Source organism: Arachis stenosperma, chromosome 9, assembly GCF_014773155.1.
Source record: "Arachis stenosperma cultivar V10309 chromosome 9, arast.V10309.gnm1.PFL2, whole genome shotgun sequence".
NCBI lineage: Eukaryota > Viridiplantae > Streptophyta > Magnoliopsida > Fabales > Fabaceae > Arachis > Arachis stenosperma.
The window spans coordinates 26,993,978-27,018,329 of NC_080385.1; the positions used below are offsets into that span (position 1 = coordinate 26,993,978).

Below are 24,352 nucleotides of genomic sequence, written 5' to 3' on the forward strand. Positions count from 1 at the left end.
TGGCAGCAGCAGAGGAGAAAGACGAAAGATGAGTGTTGTGAAATTTGGAATTTGAAGAAGAAGATAGAAGGGGTAATTTGGAAATTTTATTAAAAAGTCAACAAAAAATCATGGTTTAGGTACTATTGTCACACGAAATCTATCTTTCATGGGTACAATGTTAATTTTCTTATTTGATGGATACTTTTATCATCGTTGGCAAAATTCATAAGTACAAATAGTAGTTTTTTCAAAAAAAATTAGCCCCGTATAGTAAGCGTCAACATTATTTCAAAAATTCAATTGAGTGCAGAGAATTGAGAGAAATTCTCTCTTTTTGAAGATTGAAACTGGCAAATAAGGTTAGTAGAATAATTTGGAGCAATAAGTGGATTTCAACAGGTAAAGGATATGATGCATTATTTTTTATAAAAATACAAAAGAAAAAAGCCTTTGTTCTTTCCACGTAATGATGTAACTTTTCAAAGAAATCATGACATAGAGAATGGATGGATAATCCTATATATTTTAATTTTATTATATTTTTTGAGTCACCAATTTTCCAATTCTAGTAAAAAGGGGTATTTGTATTTCTCATTTTGCTTTTAACAGACATAAGGATATGGGCAAAGACTGTGACACTCTGTAGCGTACGTAGAGTGTGACATGAAAATTTCGCTATGCATGTAATATTTACCTATGACAACTAAAAAGATCAATATTTCTTAATAACAAATTATTACAACGTCACTATATAATTATGGAAACAAAAAACTTCATTAAAAATTAACTATCAAATAATACTCTAATTTGTGGAAGTTTCTTTTTTTAGTGGTTTTATTTTTGAAAAAAAATATTTTATTCTACTAAAATAATATTTAAAAAATAATTTATAAATTTAGAAAATATTATAAGAGAAAATTTTTTATTTTTAATTAATAATATGACTACAAATAAAATAATGAGCCAAAAGGATATATAAATCTTATTTAAAGAGTAAATATAAAATATTTTTCTAAATAAACTATAATTCAAATAATATAATTTTTTTATACTCACTTAAAAATTGTAGATTTAAATCTCACTCCTAACTTTAATATATATATATATATATATATATATATATATATATATATATATATATATTTCTAGCGTTCACCTATAAAAATGAAGGTTAACATTTTTATCTCTCTGTAAGCATTGTTTTCCTTTTCTTGTGAAGACTACATAATTGATGGAAATAAAGTTTTAATCTCTAAGCAACTTATTTATCATACAATCATGCATGAATTTAATTTTCAAAATTTATTTATGTGTACTTCTAGAATTAGATATTGTTTTTAAAAACATAAAAGTAAACCTCAAACCTGGAACCACTAAATGAATATAAAAAAGTTATGTCAAAATTAGATAATTACTACTCAATTTCTCCTACTTACAATTACACAAAAATGAATAACTCTTCAAGTGTCAATTATTTTACACTTGTTTTTATTTATTCTTTTTCTTGCTCCGACAATTTGATGAGTTGATTATAATATAAGTGAAAAATGGCCCACTATTGATGCAAAAGACAGCAATGCTCTCACAGCTTCCAAAAGACATGATACACTATTCATCAACCCCTCTATCTTCTCTCACCTTGCCAAATTCAACCTTCCCATCCCCCTATGCCTATATCACAACACAACGTGTCCAATTTCACATTGTCTCATCTCTTTCACATTAATATAAACACACACCAAAAAAACGAAAATAAAAATACCATAAGCTTATTTTGGTTTCTCATATTTTTTATTTAAGTTACAAATATTAATTAATAAGTTATAGTTCTCAAGCATATATATCTCTATCTTTCATGGGGCTTAGGCTCACTTATATATTCTAATTCAACTTCAATTCTTGCCATAGATACCACCACCACTTCATTTGCATTCCTATATCATCTGTCTATCAAACCCTAACATTGGAATAAAAATAAACAATACTACTACTTTCTCTTGATTTGGAAGCCAAGCTAAGATACAAGCTTCGATTAATTCAACATCATCATTAATTTAAAAATGAGAAGGCACTCTTGCTGTTACAATCAGAAGCTTCGAAAGGGTCTGTGGTCACCTGAGGAGGATGAGAAACTTCTCATGCATATTACTAAGTATGGTCATGGATGTTGGAGCTCTGTGCCTAAGCAAGCAGGTATTCAAACACTACCTTTAAATCTTCTTCTTTTTTTAATACTCTTGGCAATGTAATAATAATGTATTAACAGGTTTGCAAAGGTGTGGTAAGAGCTGCAGACTTAGGTGGATAAATTACTTAAGGCCTGATTTGAAGAGAGGTACATTCTCACAAGAAGAAGAGAATCTCATCATTGAGCTTCATGGAGTATTGGGCAATAGGTAATAACAATTCAAATCCCTTTTCTTCCTCTAATAGCTCTTTAACTAATTGGGCTAAACTGTAAATTAACAACGCTTAGACCAATTACTTAAATAGTTAGGGACTTATTAAAAATATTTAAATTAGAAAGAGACATTTTGTCAGTCATTAATTAGAAAGGATATTTATATTTATTTTTGGTGGAAACTTACATGCAATTATTTTTATGTGAAGTTGATATTTAAAAATCATTAGATGATTTGATAAGTTTGACAACGATTTTCAATTATCAACTTCACATGAAAATAGCTGCACCTGAGTTTTCACCTTTATTTTTTACATGACTACTGATTTTTTTGTTCAGATGGTCGCAAATTGCGGCACAATTGCCAGGGAGGACCGACAATGAGATAAAGAATCTGTGGAATTCTTGCTTGAAGAAGAAGCTGAGGCAGAGAGGTATAGACCCTGTGACACACAAGAAGATTCCGGAGGCCGAGAAAGGCAGCGGTGACGGCGAGGACAACGACAGCAGAAACCAAGAAAAGGCAGCAGAAGCATCGTCCAATGAGTTGAACAAATCAGATGATGCAACTCCCTATGTGCAAAACAGAACATCTTCAATGAGTTGCCATCATCACTCAGATTTCATGGGTGGTTTTCCAATTCAGATGATAAATCATGCATCATCATCATCAGATTCAAATTCAGTTAATTGGTATAGCCACAGTAGTGGAAGGCCTTTTGATATCAACACTGATTTTCCATTCAATACCACTTCTATTCTTACACCAACAACCGCAACCGCAACCAATTTATTTCTTCCTACTGATTCTAGTTTCCTTTACAAGCCTTCTTTTTCTTCTTCTTCCAACTCTCCTGAAAATATCTCTAATACTACACCCTATGGATTGAAAGAGGAACAATACCAAATTCACATGAGCATAGAAGAGTTAGAAGAATTATCATCCAAATGGGATGAGTATTATTACTACCTTCATAACCCAGTCTCAATGCCTGCTTCTTCTGAATCATTTTGCAATGAAATGAAGCCAGATATACACTATTTGGTACCTGATACACCAGGTCCCATTATGTTACCTCACCATAATAATAATAATACCAAGTTCCAAGAACCATCTCAAATGGCTACTTTCTTTTCAAAGGACATTCAGAAGCTCACAGCAGCATTTGGACATATATAAAAGGCTCTGTATTCTCTCTCTGTCGTGAAGACAAAGACTAATTCGTCGCAGATTGAAAATTTGTTTGAGTTTTTTATTGACCAATGAATTGTTGTTATATGTAGAAGACGGGTTTTGATTTCATAATTAATAATCTTAAATAGAAATTAAAAAATATGTATTTATTGAGAAATTTTTTGTGAAATGTCAATCTAATTAAATAAGGTTAGTCGGATTTCTAATAACAGTATCTGATTGTCGGTGATTCAATTATCATAAGAAAAATAAATAGGTTTTGTTTGAATTTGGGAAAGAGGAGTTTTAATTCCAAATTCAAGGGATTATTGCTCTATTGTATATAGGTTTGCTACAAAAAAAAAATCCTGATTTGTGTTTATATTTGTGAGACAAAAGTAACCAATATTAATTGTCTTTTACCTTTGTTCTTCTTAATTATTGTCTGTGAGATAGAATTTGCAATACAAGGATTAATTAAGGATTGTTCTTCTGGTTTCTTTTTTTTTTTAAACCTACCATTTGTTTCTTTCTTTGCTACACTGTAACAGCTTTTGAATGGTGCATTTTTCTATATATAATCCATCACAGATGTTTTATTGGCTTTATGCCAGTTTTTATTTTCATTTCATTTCATTGTCAACGGACTAATATGTCATATATGTATAACTAATTTGGATTAAGCAAATCAATTGTCATTTAAGCAAGTATTCAGAATTAATTATTTTTTTGGCGAAAGCTAGTGCATTCCAGGTAAAGTTGGGAGTGCAGCACTTTTTAAAAGTTAATCTATTTTAAAAAATTATCAGGTAGATTAAATTTATTTACTATTGTTATTATTATTTTTTTTGTCATGGGTTGAACAAACAAACCAAACAAACCTGCACTAACAAAAAAATTAATTCCCTCATTTAACACAGGACTATTTTTACACCAAAAGTACTCAAGAAATTTTGATTGAATTCCTCCATTATTCTATTATTGTCGATGTGATGTCTTCAAGCATTTTCACTGTTTGCTGACAGGTGCTTTCATTATCGTTCTGGTTAGTCACAGATTTTAACGCTATTGAACCCACCCCATTCCACTTCTATTATAAATGACATTCAAAGTCCTAAAAATTGCTGCCATAGAAAAGGAAGACGCAAATTGCTGCCATAGAAAAGGAAGACGCATGTCTGTCGTTGCTGCTAGTTGACTAACTCCAAAGGCAAAATCCATTCTGTAGAAGAACCACAGTTTCCATGAAGGCGCCATGAGTTAAAGCACAAAATACACGATAGTTACAACAAGTTCATCATCTTTTATTTAAACAATTATTTGTATTATTTTTTTATTAATTTATTCAAAAAATAATTAAATTTTGAAGCTAATTAGTATAAAATATTATAGATATAAAACTAAGAAAAATTTTGATTTGTATAAGAATGAGCCTAATAAATAATTATTCTATTTAATATATAATTAAGAGTTTCTTTCTTTGCTAACGAACTATAGTTCAAATGATATAGTCTTTCTATATTCATCTAAGAGTTGGTAAAAAAAAAAGAATATTTTTTATTAACTTTTTAAACATTAATTATTTATTTTACATGCAATATAGAAATAATGAATATAATATTTATTGAGTAGACGGCAGACGCAGTTACGTAAATTTTTTTGTTGTCATAGTATTTAAATCAAAGAAAAAAAATATTATTTTAAGAAAAACTAATAATATAATTTTAATAATATTCTTAATACAAAATAATAAATTTTAAATATTTTTTTAAATAATATATATTAACTAAAATAATATATTATAAATTATAAATATAGTAAAAATAACATATTTCAATAAAAAAATTGTTAATAAAAAATGATATAAATATTTTTTTATATGAATTTTTGTTCCGCACAAAATAAAATTATTATGTGTTTGTTTGCTTTTTAAGTTGTATATATATTTTTTTAATTAAATTTATATAATACAAAATCTTTTATCATTCTGTTCATATTTAATGTTTTAATTTTGTTTCACACAAAATAAAATTATATATATATAACACAAAAATTTTTTATCATTGAATTTATATTTAATATTATAATTTTATTTTACATAAAACAAAATGTATTTAAATTTTAATATTATATACATAATATATATATATATATATATATATATATATATATATATATATAACACAAAATTTGTTATCATTGTGTTTATATATTATATTATAATTTTATTTCACACTAAACAAAATTTATTTAAATTTTGATATTATATTCATAATATATATTTAATATTATTTTTTTAAGATTTTAATATAATTTTTTTTTGGATTTAGTACATAAATTTTTAACTTTTTTTATGTATTATTTATTTTAATTTTAAAGTCTAATAACTTTTTTTTTGTACAGACATGTTGTTTTTAATATTTATATACTATTTTTTTATTTTGAACTTCAACCCAATATCTAAAATTTATAAAAAAAATTTAAAACTTGTAAAAAAATGATTAACCTGATTAATAGATTACCTTTTTAAATCTAAACCATTTAAATAAAATATAATAAATGAAGAATTCAAATTTAACAAATTCAGAAGATATGCAGCATTTTAATACTTAATAATGAGCGTTTAACAATGAGCCATTTTTTCTACAAACAATAATTTTCCTTAATCTCTTTTTCATTGGTTTTCTTTCACTAGTCTTGGAAGAATAACTTAAATGAAATAAATTAATCTCGTTACATTATTGGTAAGAGTTATGTTAGGTAATTAATTATTTTTTTGAACAATATGTACAACAGACTTTAAAATTGATCTAATTTAAGTAAAACATACTACATTCTAAATTACTCACATAAATTTTAATATTAAAATGATCATCTGCATATTTAGTAAATTAAACATCCGATATATTTATTACTCATATTGTTTAATATTTTCAGTAATCTAAATTTAATATATTTTTTAATAATCTATAAAGAATGAAAAAACATACTTACATTAAAAAGGAAAAAAGTAAATCTTCTTTTTGTTAAATTATGTTATTAAATTTAGATACTAATACCCAGAAATGATATATATTAAATTTATTTTATTTATATATAAGAAACTCCTGGAATCTACAATTACGAATGACTTAATTTTGTTTAAAGTTTGTAGTTATCGCAAACGTTTATAAATGGATGAGGCTGGGAAGCTATACTTATGGCGCAAATATATGTATTATATAAAAGTAAGAATTAGAAAACTGTGGAAGAAAAATTGATATTGAATTCTCAAGTGGTCGTTGTGGACTTGCGGCCAACGTATTTTAGATTCCATGTATTAGCGCACTATGTCTATTACACTTAACCATGTCCTTTTGAATTTTGAAGTATAAAATTTCTTAATGAATACAATATTAACATTCACCCATGATATAAATTTATGGATGGGAATGGTTTCCAATTTTCCATGGGAAGTGGGAACCCCGCCGCTGCCCCGCTATGTGAATGCTATTTCTGTTATAGATTTCTATTTATTTAAAAAAAATTAAAAAAATTTAACATAATCATAATAAAATCTAATATAATTTAATTAAATATATCAAATTAAAATACAATTTTAATATTGTTGAAATGGTGAAGTATTTAGAAAGAGATTGGCAAAATTTTACAAAATGAAAAAATTTTGACCAGAGAAAAAATTGGGGCTTTCTCACAATCTCAAAAACTGATTTCATTAAATTGGATTTTTAAGTAATTTTTATCGCTGTAATTCTTAAATAACAACAATTAGCTTTTTAACTAACTATTATTTACAACTAGCTCAACTATTAACTATTTTAACAAGTTACTCTACATGTTTTTTCATGTAACACCCACTCTTAAATTAGAATCGATACTTTTCATCATTTTCAACTTGTTTAAACATTGTTAAAACTGATTGGGAGTCAACGCTTTTGTCAATATGTCTGCCACTTGATTGTGGGTGGAGATGGGTAGCAGTTTTGTGACTTGTTCTTACCATTTGTCTCTCACAATGTGATGATCCATCTCTATATATTTGGTTCTCTCATGGAATACTGGATTAACGGCAATATGCAATGCCGATTGGCTATCACAGTATATCCCAATGAGTTTCTATATTCAGCCTCATATGAAGAATTAGCAACCATACTCTGTTTTTTACGTTTCCAAGACACAATTGAAGTGCCAATGAAGAAGCAATAGCCTGAAGTTGATCTCCTTGTATCTAAACAAGTGCCCTTATCGCTGTCCGAAAAACAAATGGATCTTAAATCTGTGTCAGCTGCAAACATCAGCTCCTTGGTTGGAGTTTCTCCTAAGTATCTAAAAACTCCAATGCTGCTTCAAAGTGTATTTTTGTGGGATAATTCAAGTATTGGCTTAGTCTCCCAACAGCATATCCAATTTCTAGCTTAGTATTAGTCAAATAGATCAATTTTCAATTAGCTTTGTATACTCTGTATTGGACTGCAACAGATTTTCTGAAGTCTTGGTCAATTTGATGGTGTAGTCCATTGGTGTTGCTCCTGGCTTGGTATTTAGTAGGTTATAATCCTTCAAGAGATCGATGCAGTATTTCTTTTGATTCACCATGATCCATCTCTTGCTTCGAATCACCTCCAAGCCAAGAAAGAACTTGAGTTCACCAATATCTTTGATCTTGAACAAATTATGCAAATGCTATTTGATAAAAGTGATCTCTGCCATGTCATCCACTGAAACAATAAGGTCATCAACATATACTAGTATAACTGTTAAACCAGATTATGTAGATTTGGTGAAAATGCTATAGTCACTTTGAGACTGACAGTAACCAATCGAAAGAAGAGTGGAAGTGAGTTTAGTGTTTCACTGCCTGCTGGCTTGTTTTAAGCCATAAAAGGAACGAACTAACTTGCATACCAGTCCCGAGTCAGAGAGGGAAAGTCCAGGAGGAAGCATCCTATAAACCTCTTCAGCAAGATCTCCGTGTAAAAAGGCCATGTTGACATCCAATTGATGCTCGAACTAGCCTTTGACTACTGCAATGGCAAGCAAGATTCGAAAGGTTGTCATCTTCACAATAGGGCTAAATGTTTCAAGATAGTCCACCCCAGTCGTCTGGGTGAAGCCCAGTGCCACTAATCTGGCCTTGTGATGTTCCACCATTCCATTAGCATTGAGCTTCAATTTAAACACCCATCTGCAACCTACAGTTCTTTTTCCAGCTGGAAGAGGTGTTAGAATCCAAATCTTATTTTCTTTTAGAGCATTTAACTCCACATTGATCGCTTCTTGCCATTTTGATTAGTGACAGCCTCAGCATAGCATTTGGGTTCAGTGTGTATTGGCTGGAAGGTGGTTTGATTGACAAATTCAATGGAGAATGGACATAATGGAATGAGGGGTAAGGTTGAATCTAGTATTGCGGATTCAAAAAATAGCAGGGTGAAATGTTCAAAGAAATTTTGTTTCAGATCATGAATAATATCAAACTGATGTTCAAAAAAAATTTCATGAGGACATTGTGAAGAATGAGTCATGCTGAAATTTGGTGTATAGAGCTGATAAAGTAGTCATGCATTGAAAATCAGTAAGGTATGTTGGTTTTTTGTCGCTGTGGACCTTCTTAATGGTTGCATAGTGGGAGTGTGTGAATATTGAATAAGAATATTGGTATGAGAGGATGCTAATAGAGCATGATCTAAAGATGAGGTCCTAGATGCAATTTGTTGTGATCCTGGTTGTGTGTGTGATTGTTGAATTTTAATGCACAAGAGATCATCAAATATATGTAAATCATGTATGCAAAAATCTGGATGTGTTTCATGCTCAACTTTCTCAGTTTGTACAGTTTCTTGTATTGTAAAAGGCAAAACAAATTCATAGAAAATGGTATTTCTTGAAATGAAGATATCTCTACTGCTAAGATCATATAGTAAGTGTCCTTTAACTCCTTCCTTTATACCAAGATAGACACACTTTCTAGCCCTCTTATCTAGTTTGCTTCTATGATTCACTAGTGTAGATGCATACACCAAACATCCAAAGATTCTGAGATATGAAATATCTGACTGTTTATCATATAACAATTGATATGGTGAGACATTTTTTAAAATACTATTGAAAATTCTATTCATCAAGTGAACTGAATGTGTCACAACATAATTCTAAAATTTCTTGGGCAAGTTGGAGTGAAACATTAGTTCTCTTGTTATTTCTAAAATGTGCTGATGTTTTCTCTCAACTATTCCATTCTATGGAGGCGTCTCAACGCATGATATTTGATGTATGATTCCTTTCAGTGCATAGCAAGCATTAAGCTTAAATTCGAGTCTATTATCTGTTCTAATATTCTTGAGAGTGATACCAAATTGAGTTTCAATTAATTTGACAAAATTTTTAACTAATTCAACAGCTTCACTTTTTTCTTTCATGAAGTAAATCCAAGTGAATCTACTTTTATCATCTACTATCGTTAAGAAGTACTTAAAACCAAAAATTGATACAGTGTTTATTGGACCCCAAATGTCAATATGCACAACATCAAATCTGTTCTTACTTTGTGTACTTCTTGGTAGAAAGAAATTTCTCTTTTTCTTTGTATAGTGACAAGAGTCACATGGCTTATTACAACTGGAAAATTGTAAATCAGTGTATGCCCCTTGCAGCACCTTTATTCTATGATTCGGCAAATGTCCTAATCTAAGATGCCATAATGCAGAATGATCAGGATATGATGAATGTGATGTGTGTGTATTGATGCATGCTGAATTTAATTTTCAAATGTAAAACAATCCACTTCGCTGTTCAGCTACACCAACTGTCTTCAATGTTTTCTTTTCCTGGATTGCACAGCCATTTTCATAAAAAATCAGTTGACATTTAGAATCCAGAGTTAATTTTGAAACCGATATCAAATTGAATTTAAAAGTTGGAATGTAAAACACATTAAATAGTTGTAAATTGTTATGAAAAAAGGCATTTCCTGCTCGTGTTGCAATTGTTCTAGTTCCATCAGACATGTTAATGATCACATGGTTAATTTTATAAATCTTGTGAAAGGATTTGTGTGAGTAAGCTACATGGTTTGTGGCACCTGAGTCAATAACCGAGGATCTTGGGCTAAAAACAAAAAGTAACATGATATAGGATATACCTTTGTTGGATAGGAGAGTAATAGTGCTAATCTGATTGATGCTATGCCTTGGCTGAGATTCTTGGTTTTGCAAAAGAGCAAGCAATGCTTCCCTCTGCTCTAAAGTAAAATAAGGCTCAGACCTATCATCCATTTCTTTCTGGGACTAGATCTGCATGTTGCTGTCTTCATCATTATCTTCAGCAACTATGTTGTTGAATGAGCTTTGATTGTTCTTGAGATTAGGAGGATATACATGCTTCTTGTAACATATTGATGATTAGATTTTTGACGGTTTAGAATTTCACAAATGAAATCTCGTTGTAAAGTATAGTTTCTAAACCAAACAATAATCCTTTCATACAAAAAGTTGTTGTCACTAGTACAAACCCCTAAAATTTATAAACCGAAGTATTGGACCTCGGGTCGTTCTCCCTAGGAATTACAATGAAGTGTCTTGTTATTGGTTATGAATTATTTTGGGGTTTTGATAAGAGGCATGAAAGATAAATGGCAAGAAAAATAAACTAACAACTAACAAATCTCTTGGCAAGATATGAGAACTAGAAATCCTATCCTAGTTACCTTTCTCAATTGTGATGAGAATTGTTCATTGCTCCCACTTAGTTAACCTCTAACCATGGAGGGAAGTCAAGTGGATGAATCAATTTGATTCCTCAAGTCCTAATCAACTCCTACAGGAATGACTAGCTTTAGAGACATTCAAATCAATTAGCAACTTCTAATTATCAATCAGCAAAGGAATTAGATAACTCAAGAGTCACTAATTACTCTACCTAGGCCAAGAGGAGCAAAATCTACACTAGAACTCAACCAAGCATTTCATCAAACACTTGGAAGACACAAAAGGAAAGCATAGTAAATCAACAACAAGAATGAGATCTAACAACAATTATTACAAAGAATTAACAATAACAATCAAGAAAATCACAATTATCATGAATTACCTCAATTTGCATTATTGAAAGAAAACAAAGGAACAACAATCTATCCAAAACAAAATGAAGAATTACAATTATTAAAGTACATAACTAGAAAGAGGAAGAGAAGAAGATTAAAACTTGATGAAGGAAAAGTGAATTGAAGCATGAATTAAACCTAGATCTAAGAGGAGAGATTAACCTAATCCTAATCCTAGAGAGAAGTGAGAGCTTCTCTCTCTAAACTAATCCTAATTATGCTATATGCTAGATTTCTAGATAGCTTTTTCCTCAATCCTTGATCCTTTTGTTCCTTTCTATCAGCAATTGGCGCCAAAATGGGTTCAGAAAACCCATCAAATCGCCAGGCACGTGTTGCTTTAATGAAGTCATGTGCGATCATCGACGCGTGCGCGCACGGTACGCTTGCGCGTCCCTGGCCAATTCTGCAATGTGCGCGCAAGCGCCTTGTCCGCGTGCGCGTGCTTGGTCGAGATCAATTCTTTGGTTTTTGTGCTTCTCTCCACTTGCATGCTCTCTTCCTTGCTCCCTTGATCCATGTCTAGCCTATTTCAACCTGAGATTACTAGCAAATACATCAAGGCATCTTATGGAATCAAGGATGAATTAAAATTATCAAATTAAAGGCTTAAAAAGCATGTTTTTACACTTAAGCACAAATACGGGAGAGATAACAAAACCATGCCAATTCATAGGCTAAATGCGAGAAAAGGTCATCAAAATACTCTGAATTCAATACAAGATAAACCATAAAAATGGGGTTTATCACATACTTTAATTAAGTGTCTTAATTTTTCACAGTAGGTACACTGTTTTTGACCTCTTCCCCCTCTGCCTCTGCCTCTGCCTTTCATATTGCCATTATTAACCTCACTTCTTGAGTTTGCACTACTGCTTCTTGCATTCATCATCAGTGCATTGCTGTCCAGAGTTTCAGGCATATTTAACTGTTTTCTTGCTGCAAAATAGAGCCAAACACAGATTCTAGCTTCGGTAATGGCTTCATCAGCATGATTTGTGATCTCACAGTGGCGAATTGATCACTTAATCCTCTCAAGAACCTTATCACTTGGGATTCTTCTCTGTAATTTCTCAGGACAAAAGTTCTCTAGTTCTTCCCAGATTGTTTTCAATTGCGTGTAATAATCTGTCACAGATAATTCTCCTTGCTTGCTTACAAACATCTCTTCTTCCAACGCAGTAATCTTGTACATGTCTCCTTGGCAGTAATGTTGTTTCAGTTCTCTCCATAGTTCTTCTGCCGAGTTGATCCAAAGGACACTTTTAGCTCTGTTAAGACTCAATAAGTGATTAATCCACGAAACTACGAATGTATTGCATCTCTCCCATGCATCAAACAGTGGATCTTCTTGTGTTGGTCGCTGAAGTGAACCATCTATGAACTTGATCTTGTTCTTTTATCTCAACGCTCTCCACATTGCTCTCTCCCATACTTGATAATTGTTGTGATCTAATGCAATAGCAATTAGGGTTGTTCTTGAACTTTCTCCAGGATGCAAGAAATACGGACTTATCGGTTCTAAAGCTAGATTCTGCTGGTTTCTATTTGAATTTGACTGCATCTGATTTAGCTTATTCAACATTTGCAGATCAATTGTAGGATTCGCCTCTGATGCCATTTGCGACTGACGCTGGAATTCGCAATCAATTGCGCAATCTTCTTCCCAAGACTCGCTAATCGAAAATAGTTACCTGAATTTTTGAATCTTGTTCAGACAACACAGATCTCATTAGTCTCTATCATTTGAGTCTCAAAGAAAGAGAAGAAAATAGTAGAAGATGAAGAATGAAAGAAGATTCAGAAAGGGGAGGGAAAAATCCAACAATAGTGAAATTCAACGAAATTTTTGCCGATTCATTCTTTTTGAAGTTCAATTCCTCACTAATTTCTTCCTTCCACGCTCACCGCACCATGTTAAATCGGTGAAGCATTTAGGAAGGGACTGGAAGAACTTCACAAGATGAGAAAATTATGACCAAAGAGAAAATCGGTGTTCTCTCAGTCTCAAAAACTAATTTCATTAAATTGGGTTTCTAACTAACTTTTACAACTCTCTGCAACTCTTAAATAATAATAATTAGCCTCCTAACTAACTATTATTTACAACTAACTCGGTTACTAACTATTCTAATAAATTACTCGACATGTTTTCTTATGTAACAAATATAAAAATGTACACATTTAAAATAACTAAGAACTAATATTACATATATTTTTTAGTCTAATTTTTTCTATATAAATTTTTTTTATATGCAATTTGTGGATTTAATATAGATTTTATTTTACAATATAAAATTCGATCAGATACTACAAATTAATGTAAAAAAATTTCACGTATCCATAAATTACATTTTATAGTTCTGAAACTAATTCATGAAGAGTCGGCATGAGCAAAAAATAAATAAATAATTCATGAGGTGATCCCATAAATTAGATTGAACAAAACGTTAATGAATAAATCATGTAGAAGACCTATGAATTTCTGGGGTAGGAGTCAGACACGGAAATAACACGAATTACTAGAAAAATGGTTAATAATTATATAATGTTAATTAAATTAGATAATATTAATTTTATTTAATTATGGGAGTACATGTATTAGACATATAGAATAAGTTAATAGTGGCTATTAAACATATAGAATAAAAACTGCAGAAATTGCTATTAAGGTTGGTTAAACCGTTTCTGATTTTGTTATATAATCAAAACAAAATCAGCTAGAGAAATTAGTGAGGATAAGTTATACTTTTCCTTTTTAAAAAGGTTGTTAGGTGTCTATATAATTTTGTATTCTATTTAGTGAAAACACAAAAATTAACTTTTTTTTATTCTTGAATAATTAAACATATGATACATTTTTCGTTTTTATGTTACTTCTGTTATAGTTTATTTTTACCAAGATTCTTTCATGGTATCTAGAATTTAGAATTACGATCCATGACTTCTATCATTTCAGTTTTTTTTTTATCAACCTCTTCTAATTCAAATGCATTCACTGCACCTCTCTTGGATAATAAACTTATAGAAAATTCATGACAATTGGCACTCCATGTGATAAACGCCAATGATCTTATAGATCATCTCATTCCTGAAAATGTTCCAACACAATTTGAAGATAGTGCAACCAAAATTTCAAGGACAGAATCTATAAGATACAAGTAATGGAAGATTAAAGATGACTATTTTATGACCTGAATTCTCGCATTTTTAGACACAAGCTTCAAGAACAAAATGTTGGAATGTGCTTTTACACATCAGGCTTAGCCGCTTGGGCTTCAATTGAAGACTTTTTTTTTTCAAAGATCTTTAAGATTAAAGCACATCAATTGAAAGCATAACTTAAAATAATAAAAAAGTAAGATACATCTGCAATAGAATATCTGAATAAAATTAAAAAATGGCAGATTCATTTACTGTTATAGTGTTATAGTGTAAGTTTAGTAAAGCTAATTATAAAAAAAAAATTAAATAATAAAAAGAAAAAAAAAACTCTGATGTAATAGTCATTAAATTTTGATGGTAGAGAGAGAGAAAGAATAGTAATATCATGTTACAGGTGGTTTACATAACAGAGTTTCACTTATAAATTGAAAATTTTTTTATTTTATTTTCAATCAAGTCATCTAGATAGAATAACATAATATTTTTTTAAGTAATTTTTTCTTATATATGCAAAGAGAAGTGTTCTCATTTTGTCAAGAGAGAGTATTATTGTAATCTTCTTGTGATAAAGAAAAGATGTAATTTTCAAAGAAAGTCATTTTATACAAATCTCTAATTTTTCATCTCTATATTTTGTTGTGCCATTTGTCTGGTGCCTAACAGTCGTATCAGAGCTAAATGTTGCTGATTAATATTTTTTTCGCTGTGAGTTATCATCTAAAAAAATGGCAGCAAAGTATGAGATTCTAAAATTCAGTGGGAGTAATTTTTTCTTATGAAAATTGAAAATAAAAGCAATTATGAGAAAAGACAATTGCATGATAGCAATTAAAGGTAGACCGCTGGGATTACAGATGAAAAATGAAAGGAGATGGATGACAATGCCGTTGCAAACTTACACTTGGCACTCGGTAATTCAGTCCTGTCAAGTGTAGCAGAGAAAAGGACAGCAAAAAAAATTGGGATGCTCTCACCAAATTATATGAAGTCAAGTCACTTCACAAAAAGATATTCTTGAAGAGAAGACTTTATACTCTTCGAATGAGTAAATCTACATCGGCAACAGATCACATCAACAATTTAAATACACTATTTTTCTAACTCTCATTGTTGGATTACAACATAGCAGAAAACGAACGTGCAGAGCTTCTAGAAATGCTACAATTGTGGCAAGAGAGGGCACTTCAAGAAAGATTGTCGGAATAAGAAGAGTATAGAAAAGGTTCCAGAATGATCAAGTTCTCAAGGATGTGTTGTGAGTACCTTTGATGATGGAGAAATCCTGTATGGTGAAGCAACAATTGGTTTTAAAGGCACCAAACAGCTCACTGATGTTTGGATTATTGATTCAGAAGCAACCTGGCACATGACTCCTCATCGTGATTGGTTTTATACATATGAACCTATCTTGGAAGGATCTATGTTTATGGAAAATGATCATGCCTTAGGAATTGTTGGAATAGGTACTGTTAAAATAAAAATATTTGATGGTTTTATTCATTCACTTCAAGGGGTAAGACATGTGAATGGCTTGAAGAAGAATTTGCTGTCGATTGGAAAATTGGATGATTTTAGTTGCAAGACCCATATTGAAAGTGGGATCTTGAAAGTTGTTAAAGGTGCTCTTGTGGTAATAAAAGCAGAAAAGATTGTCGTAAATCTATACATGCTTATGGGAGATACTTTGCAAGAGGTCGAGGCATCAGTTGCTTCAGCAAGCCAAGAAGAAATGACGATGATATGGCATTGCAAACTTGGCCACATGTCAGAACAAGGCTTGAAGATTCTTGTGGAACATAATCTTATTCACGTGCTCAAATCGGTAAACTTACTGTTTTGTAAGCACTGCGTTACAAGTAAGCAACATAGATTGACGTTTGGTAGATCAATTGCTCGAAGCAAGCACATATCGGAGTTAATTCATTTTGATGCGTGGGAATCACCGGAGATGTCCCTAGGAGGAGCAAAATATCTTGTATCTTTTAATTTATTGATAATTACTCTAGGAGGCTATGGATGTACCCGATCAAGAAGAAGTCAGACGTGTTGCGATGTTTAAAGAGTTTAAAGCAAAAGTTGAAACTTGAATCCTGAAAGAAGATCAAGTGCTTAAGGACAAATAATGGAAGAGAATATGTCAGTGGTGATTTTTTAACATTTTGCAAGCAAGCAAGTATTCAACGGTAATTTATAGCTGCATATACGCCTCAGCAAAATGGTGTAGCAGAGCGAATGAATAAAACTCTCCTAGAAAGAGCACAAGCTATATTGCAAACTGCAGGTTTAGCCAAGTCTTTTTGGACAGAATCCTTTAAAATTGCCTGTTATGTGATAAATCGGTCACCATCAACTGCAATTGGGTTCAAGACACCAATAGAGATGTGGCAAGGTAAGCTACCTAATTATTCTTCTTTACATATATTTGGTTGTCTTGTGTACGTGATGTACAATTTCCAGGAAAGAACAAAGCTGGACTCAAAGTCTAGGAAATGTATATTCTTAGGTTATGCTGACAGAGTTAAAGGGTATCGCTTGTGAGATACCACTGCCTGTAAGGTAGTTGTCAGCAGAGATGTGATATTTACAGAAGATGAATTGCAAAGAAAACAAGAAAATGATAGCATTATTGAAGAAATAACCACTATTCAAATAGATAAAAAATGCAAAGAAGGTGATCTTTCTGAAGCAGAACCACAGCACAAAAAACAAGAAACAGAGGCCAATGACATAAAAGTTTGTCGATCCACTTGACAAACAAGAACACCATCATGGAACTCAAATTATGTTTTGACAAACCATGATGCATATTGTCTTCTAATAGAAGACGGAGAGCCAACAACTTTTATGGAGGCTATGCGCAATCTAGATGCCTCTATGTAGATGACAGCAATACAAAAAGAAATCAACGCATTACATAGGAACCATACCTAGAAATTATTAAACTTCCAATAGGTTGCGAAGCCATTGTTAACAAATGGGTTTATAAGATCAAACGAGATAGTAATGATAAGGTGGAATGATATCATGCAAAATTGGTTGTCAAGGGATATACTCAGAAAGAAAATATTGAGTTCAATGAAATATTTTTCTCCAGTGGAGAGACTAACTACTATCAAAGTAGTTTTGGCTATGTGTGTTATATTTGATTTACATCTAGAGCAATTAGATATAAAGACTACTTTTCCTCATAGAGAACTTGAAGAAGAGATATATATGCTCCAACCGGAAGGTTTTAAAGAACAAGGAAAAGAAAACTTGGTTTGTAGGTTAACTAAATCTTTGTACGGTTTTAAGCAGGCGCCAAGGTGTTGGTACAAGAGATTTGATTCTTTCATTATTAGCCTTGGATATAATAAACTTAGTTCAGATCATTGTACCTATTACAAGAGGTCTGGTGATAATGATTTTATCATTTTGCTGTTGTATGTGGATGACATGTTGGTAGTAAGTCCCAACAAAGATCAAATCCAGCAATTGAAGACACAGTTGGCTAGGGAGTTTGATATGAAAGACTTGGGACTAGAAAATAAGATTTCAAGGATGCAAATCCACCGAGACAAAAAGGATAAAAAGATTTGGCTATCGCAAAAGAATTATTTGAAGAAGATCTTTCAACGCTTCAATATGCAAGAATGTAAGCCAATTTCAACCCCACTTTCTATGAATTTTAAGTTATCCTCAAGTACGTGCCCTATTAGTGAAGCAGAAAGGATAGAAATGTCTCAAATACAGTATGCATCAGCGGTGGGAAGCCTTATGTATGCCATGATCTGTATAAGGCCAGATATTTCTCAACCAATTGCGGTGGTAAGTCAATTTATGGTAGATCCGGGTAAAGAGCATTGGAATGCTGTTAAGAGGATCCTGAGATACATCAAAGAAACCTCAAATGTTACATTATGTTTTAGAGGACTGAAATTCATTGTTAATGGATATGTCGATTCAGACTTTGCAGGTGATCTTGATAAACAAAAATCTACTACATAATATGTGTTCATGCTTGCAGGAGGAGCTGTGAGGTGGCTATCTAAATTATAGACTATTGTAACTTTATCTATTATAAAAGCTGAATATATGGCAGCTACACAAGCATGCAAGAAAGCTATTTGGATCCAAAGGTTGATGGAGGAACTCGGACACAAACAACAGAAGATTCTTGTGTATTGTGACAGTCAGAGTGCCTTGCACATTGCAAGGAATCCTGCCTTTCATTCAAAAACGAAACACATTGGAGTGTCTAATATCACTTTGTTCGAGAAGTAGTAGAGGAAGAAAGTGTTGATATGCAGAAGATTCACACTAACGATAACCTAGCAGATGCCATGACAAAACCAATCAACATTGAAAAATTTGAATGGTGTAGATCTTCATATGGCCTATTGAATACATGAGTAATATGAATTTTGAAAATTTACCAAAATTAGCTTTAAGTGGGAGATTGTAAGTTTAGTAAAGCTAACTATAGAAAAGAAAAAAAAGAAAACTAAATAATGAAAGGAGAAAAAGTACTCCTACATAATAGCCATCAAACTTTGATGGTAGAGAGAGAGAAAGAATAGTAACATCATGTTACGAGTGGTTTACGTAATAGAGATTCGCTTATAAATTGAAAATTTTTTCATTTTGTTTTCAATCAAGTCATCCAGATAGAATAACATAATATTTCTTTGAGTAGTTTTCTCCTATATATGTAGGGAGAAGTGTCTTCTTCTTTTGTCAAGAGAGAGTGTTATTGTAATCTCCTTGTGATAAAGAAAAATTGTAATTTTTAAAAAATATCATTTTATACAAATATCTAATTTTTGATCTCCATATTTTGTTGTGTCATTTGTCTGGTGCCTAACATATAGAATTCAACTTATCTTTGGAGGATCACATTAATGTCATAACTGAAGGCCTCTGTGAAGATTATGCTTTGTACATTTCCTCAGCAAAGACTAAATCAGATTCAATTACATTGGTTGAAGTTGAGGCATTATTGTTGGCTCATGAAAATATGTTTGAGATTCAAAGGACTGATTTAGGATCTTTTCAAGCAAATTATACTCAAGTTCCTTCACAGTATGGACGTGCACCATCAAGAGAAAATTTCAATGGAAGAAGAGGGAGAGGGAGAAGATTGTTTAGGAGTGGTAGATCCAACAATTTAGATTTCAGACTTTCTTGCCAATTTTGTGGCTGATATGGCGATACAGCATTTAGCTGCTTCTATTGTTTTGATTAGAACTATCAATCACCTCCTAATAGTCTTCTTGCATCACAATCTCCCTCCACCCTTTCCCTTCCACCACCACCATCATATCATACACTAAGAGCATACCTTGCAATATCCTCATCTATGTTTGATCCTGCATGGCTACCGAATACTGGTGCAAGTCAATATGTTACTTCAGACCCAAGCCATCCTATTATTGCTTCTGAGTATAATGATCCTGAATAAATTATATTAGGTAATGGTACAGGTACATCTATTGCACACTCTGGACGACACTCTTTTTTAATTAATCTTGACACTCATCAACAATTTCTCTTGAATAAACTCCTTTATTCTCTTGACATAGCACAAAATTTAATTAGTTATAAATTCTGTGTGATAATGATTACTTTTTTGAGTCTCATGCTTATGTATGCTATGTTAAATCTCAAGCCACCAAGGAGATTCTTTTTTAAAAAACTCATAAGATGAACATTTATGAGTTTAATCGTGTTGATGTTGCAAGATCAACTAATAATAATGCTAAATCTCATATTTCTTTTAATAAGCTTCATGTATATCCTAAGGCATTTTCTGCTGCTATTGATTCTTATGATTTGTGGCACAATAGGTTAGGTCATTGTGCACCAAAAATTGTACAAGTTGTGATGAGATAATGTAATATGAATATCCCTTCGAATATTAATAAAGACAGATAGTGTGAATTTTGCTGCATGGCTAAAAGGAATCTTTTATCTTTTCATCATGATTTTTACAATTTTAATGCATCTCTTAACATGATTTATTCAGATTTATGGGGTCCTGCCCTTATTACTTCATTTCTTGGCTTTAACTACTATATCTCATTTGTTGATGCCTATACTTGATACATTTGTATATATCTTTTCCAATATAAATCACAAATATTTAATGTTTTTTTTACAGTTTAAGGCTACTATTAAGAATCATACTGGTCTCAATATAAAAACTTTCCAAATTGATCATGGACTGTAATTTCTTTCTAAATCTCACTAAATACCTTGCTGAGAATGGAATCACACATAATTCTCGTGTCCTCATACTCACCAGCAGAATTGTCGTGTTGAAAGAAAACATTATCATATAACCAAAACAGATCTTGCTACGTTGGCCAAAGCCACTCTTCTCTTGATTCATTGGGATGATGCTTTTCTTTTGCCTACATAAATTATCAATCATTTACCCTCTCTTACCACTAATAACATTACTCCATATGAGAAACTACATTATCAAAAACCATATTACTCCTTCAAAGTAAGTGCTTGCTTCCCATGTTTAAAGCAATACTCCAAGACATTTAACTACAAATATGAACTTGCTATTTTTCTTGGTTACGCACTCAAACACAAAGGGGATAAGTGTTTAACCAAGTCTGGCAAAAATATTATAACTAAACATGTAAGGTTTGATGAAACCTAATTCCCCTACTCTTCTTTATTTCCTACCTGTGCTCCTCGGCAATCCTCTACTCAATTTCCTGACACCAATCTCACTTTTTCTCTTTTATCTCTCCCTACATCTTCTATAATTGAAACACCTCATACTAACTCCACCAGATCTCATCATCCACCCAATCATGAGATTCCTAGCCCCCGAAACAATAAGTCGCTCTCTAATTAGACTATAGAAGCAAATGATCCCAATTCACCTCTGCATTATCTTATTCCTTTAGAAAATGTGACCCATGATCAAACATACACACCTCTACATGCTGATAGTGTTTCAATATTTGACTTAGAATTATAATTTAGTACTACTCCAGCCACTCCCTTACCTAAAAATAATCATCTTATGCAAACTAGAGCTAAATCAGAGATTTCTAAACCCAGAACATCACAAATTTTAGATTTAACCTTTCTAAAAGAGTTGCACATCTTTTTGCCATCTATCCCAAGTAGAAAGGTTGTTAGATACCTATATAATCTTGTATTCTATTTAGTGAAAATACAGAAGTTATTATTTTCATTCTTGAGTAATAAAACACACGATGTATTTCTCTTCTTTGTGTTACCTGTGTTGCATATTGCTGCTATAGTTCATCTTTACCAAAATTCTTTTAACATGGGACTAAAAAGACATTTTAGTGGACAAATATTCTGATTTAATATAGAGTCGAAGGAAGGTACATAAAACTAACCACAAAGTAATAGGAGTTTTTATATATTAATTAAAATAAAAAAATATGTTCAAATTTTTTATTGGCCAAAGAAATAAGGATCCTCCTTATGATTTATTCATCTATTTTTCTGTTAATGCTAATTCGTGAAAACTCCATATGAATTACATAATTTCAGATACAAAATATAATTCATGTCAAGAACTTGTGGGATAGGTAAAAAAGTTTCACACTAATTTATACTATTTGATCGGTTTTATGTTGAAAGATAAAATCTATGTTAAATTTAGGCATTATATATAAAAGAAATAATATTTTTATGTAGAAAAAATAGATTTAAGACATGTATATAATTTTGTTTCTCATTCATTTGAAATGTGTAAATAACTTAATGAATTGTGTTAAAGGTAAATTTTATATGAAGTTTATTTTGGCCCATCAATAAATTGTCTAACATTTAAACTACTCAAAATAGCATTGATCATGTATAGACAATAATTTTTTATTTATCTGTAACAAGGATCTAAATATTTGTCTGATCCATTATTTTTTTATTTCAAAGACAATATAATAATTTATACATTTTCATAATAGCCTTGACAATTTTCGACTCTATGATTTTACCTTTTTAACTTAGCATGATGAGGTCATTACTCAAAACTCAAAAATAAATTGAGTTTTCTTTCCACAAATGAAAGAGACATGACTAAAATATTAAATTAGTGATATGACATTTTCGAACATCTTAATTGCTTAATTTTCAATACTCTCTTTATTGAAATAAGAAAGCTTAATAATGCTACATTTGGTGTAACTAGCACAATATCATTGGATTAGGATGGTAAGATTAAGAGTAAAGCAAGAATAGATCCTTAATAATTTCGACTTTGGACAAATTAGCTTTTGAAGAAAAAATACGAATTAGGTCTTCTATGATAATAAACGGTGAATATGTATGTTCTTTTGTTAATAAATAGTACGAAACAAACCGAAATTATTCATGTATTTTATTATCTACAATGGTGTGCATTCCGTTGTTGTCACATGAGTATGAAAATGAAGTAGTTTTAAACAATGAAGCATTCATTATCTTTTGAGTTTCTATATAACTTTTATCAAATGCTCTCTATTTACCACAAATACTATCAAAACAGGTAAATTTTCACTCTAAAAGTTATTATCTATGTGACGATCTTTCATAAATAGACACGTCACATTAGTTAACGATACATATAAGTACCACCATTAAATTTTATATGATGAATTAATAGAAGAACATAACGTGTCCATCGTTTGTTATCATAGAGAACCAAATTAGTACTTTTTTTCTTCAAGGGCTAATTAGTCTGAAGTCAAAATCTTCAAGGACATAATTGTCAATTTACTCTAAATAAAGAGTAAACTATCATTTATGCCCATAAAGTTTTTGAATCCTGACAAAACTATCCAGAAAAATTAAAACTAAAGTTTTACCTGGAAAAAATGAAATTTAATCAATAAAACTATCCAAACATTATAAAATTACTCAAAATTCTCAAATTATCCTTTTTTCTAACCAAATCTAATCTAATTCTAAATTTTCATTCACATCCTCTCCCATCATGCCACACTTAGTCACTACCTTATTCGACCCCAACCCAAACAAATTGCAAAATATATTCAGGTGAAGCATTAGATCTTGTGACACAACGTATTTTCTGTTCTTCCCATAATTGCTTTTTTTTCTCAATACATTTCAACTAATCAAACAAAATTCATGCCATTATAGGAATCAAAACTAATAGCACAAAAAAAACCAAAATAACCACACTAGAAAGCAAATATTTTGTCTATAGATAATAGTGATGAGTCTCTACTATACTTAATCACTCTATCATTCTTCCCACAACCTCAACTACACATCCCACCTCTCTTACTTTTATATCATTTTCCTAATTCTTCTTCTAGATATCATTCATTCGCATTCCAAAAGAGATTGGAAATGCCCTCAAAGACATTCACGATGTCAATCTCGGTGAAGACCTAGTCCTTCTTCGACCAAACGCTAGAGTGAATAATGCGTAAGTTGAAGAGCTTACGCAAGTACATGCCGTATAACTTCTAAGAGCCATGCCATGATGGACGTCGTGGACACTGTCGAATTGGGAGCGGTAGACAATTTCATCGAGGAAGTATGACTT

The 24,352-nt window shown here is 31.3% G+C and overlaps 1 protein-coding gene across 1 annotated transcript; it reads left to right on the forward strand.

Moving 5' to 3' along the window:
* The first annotated feature begins 1,957 nt into the window (after window positions 1–1,957).
* On the forward strand, window positions 1,958–3,605 carry LOC130951585 (transcription factor MYB61-like). Its single transcript, XM_057880276.1, has 3 exons — window positions 1,958–2,175; window positions 2,249–2,378; window positions 2,723–3,605. Exons 1-3 carry the CDS (start codon window positions 2,043–2,045, stop codon window positions 3,561–3,563), a joined length of 1,104 nt encoding a protein of 367 aa, XP_057736259.1. The 5' UTR covers window positions 1,958–2,042; the 3' UTR covers window positions 3,564–3,605.
* Window positions 3,606–24,352: the final 20,747 nt, after the last annotated feature.

What these genes read in the sequence shown, in the direction of transcription:
- LOC130951585 (XM_057880276.1), top strand. Translation starts at nt 2,043, where the DNA reads ATGAGAAGGCACTCTTGCTGTTACAATCAGAAGCTTCGAAAGGGTCTG. An exon ending in CTCTGTGCCTAAGCAAGCAG is followed by an intron (nt 2,176 to 2,248) that starts GTATTCAAACAC and finishes ATGTATTAACAG; the next exon opens with GTTTGCAAAGGTGTGGTAAG. An exon ending in CATGGAGTATTGGGCAATAG is followed by an intron (nt 2,379 to 2,722) that starts GTAATAACAATT and finishes TTTTTTGTTCAG; the next exon opens with ATGGTCGCAAATTGCGGCAC.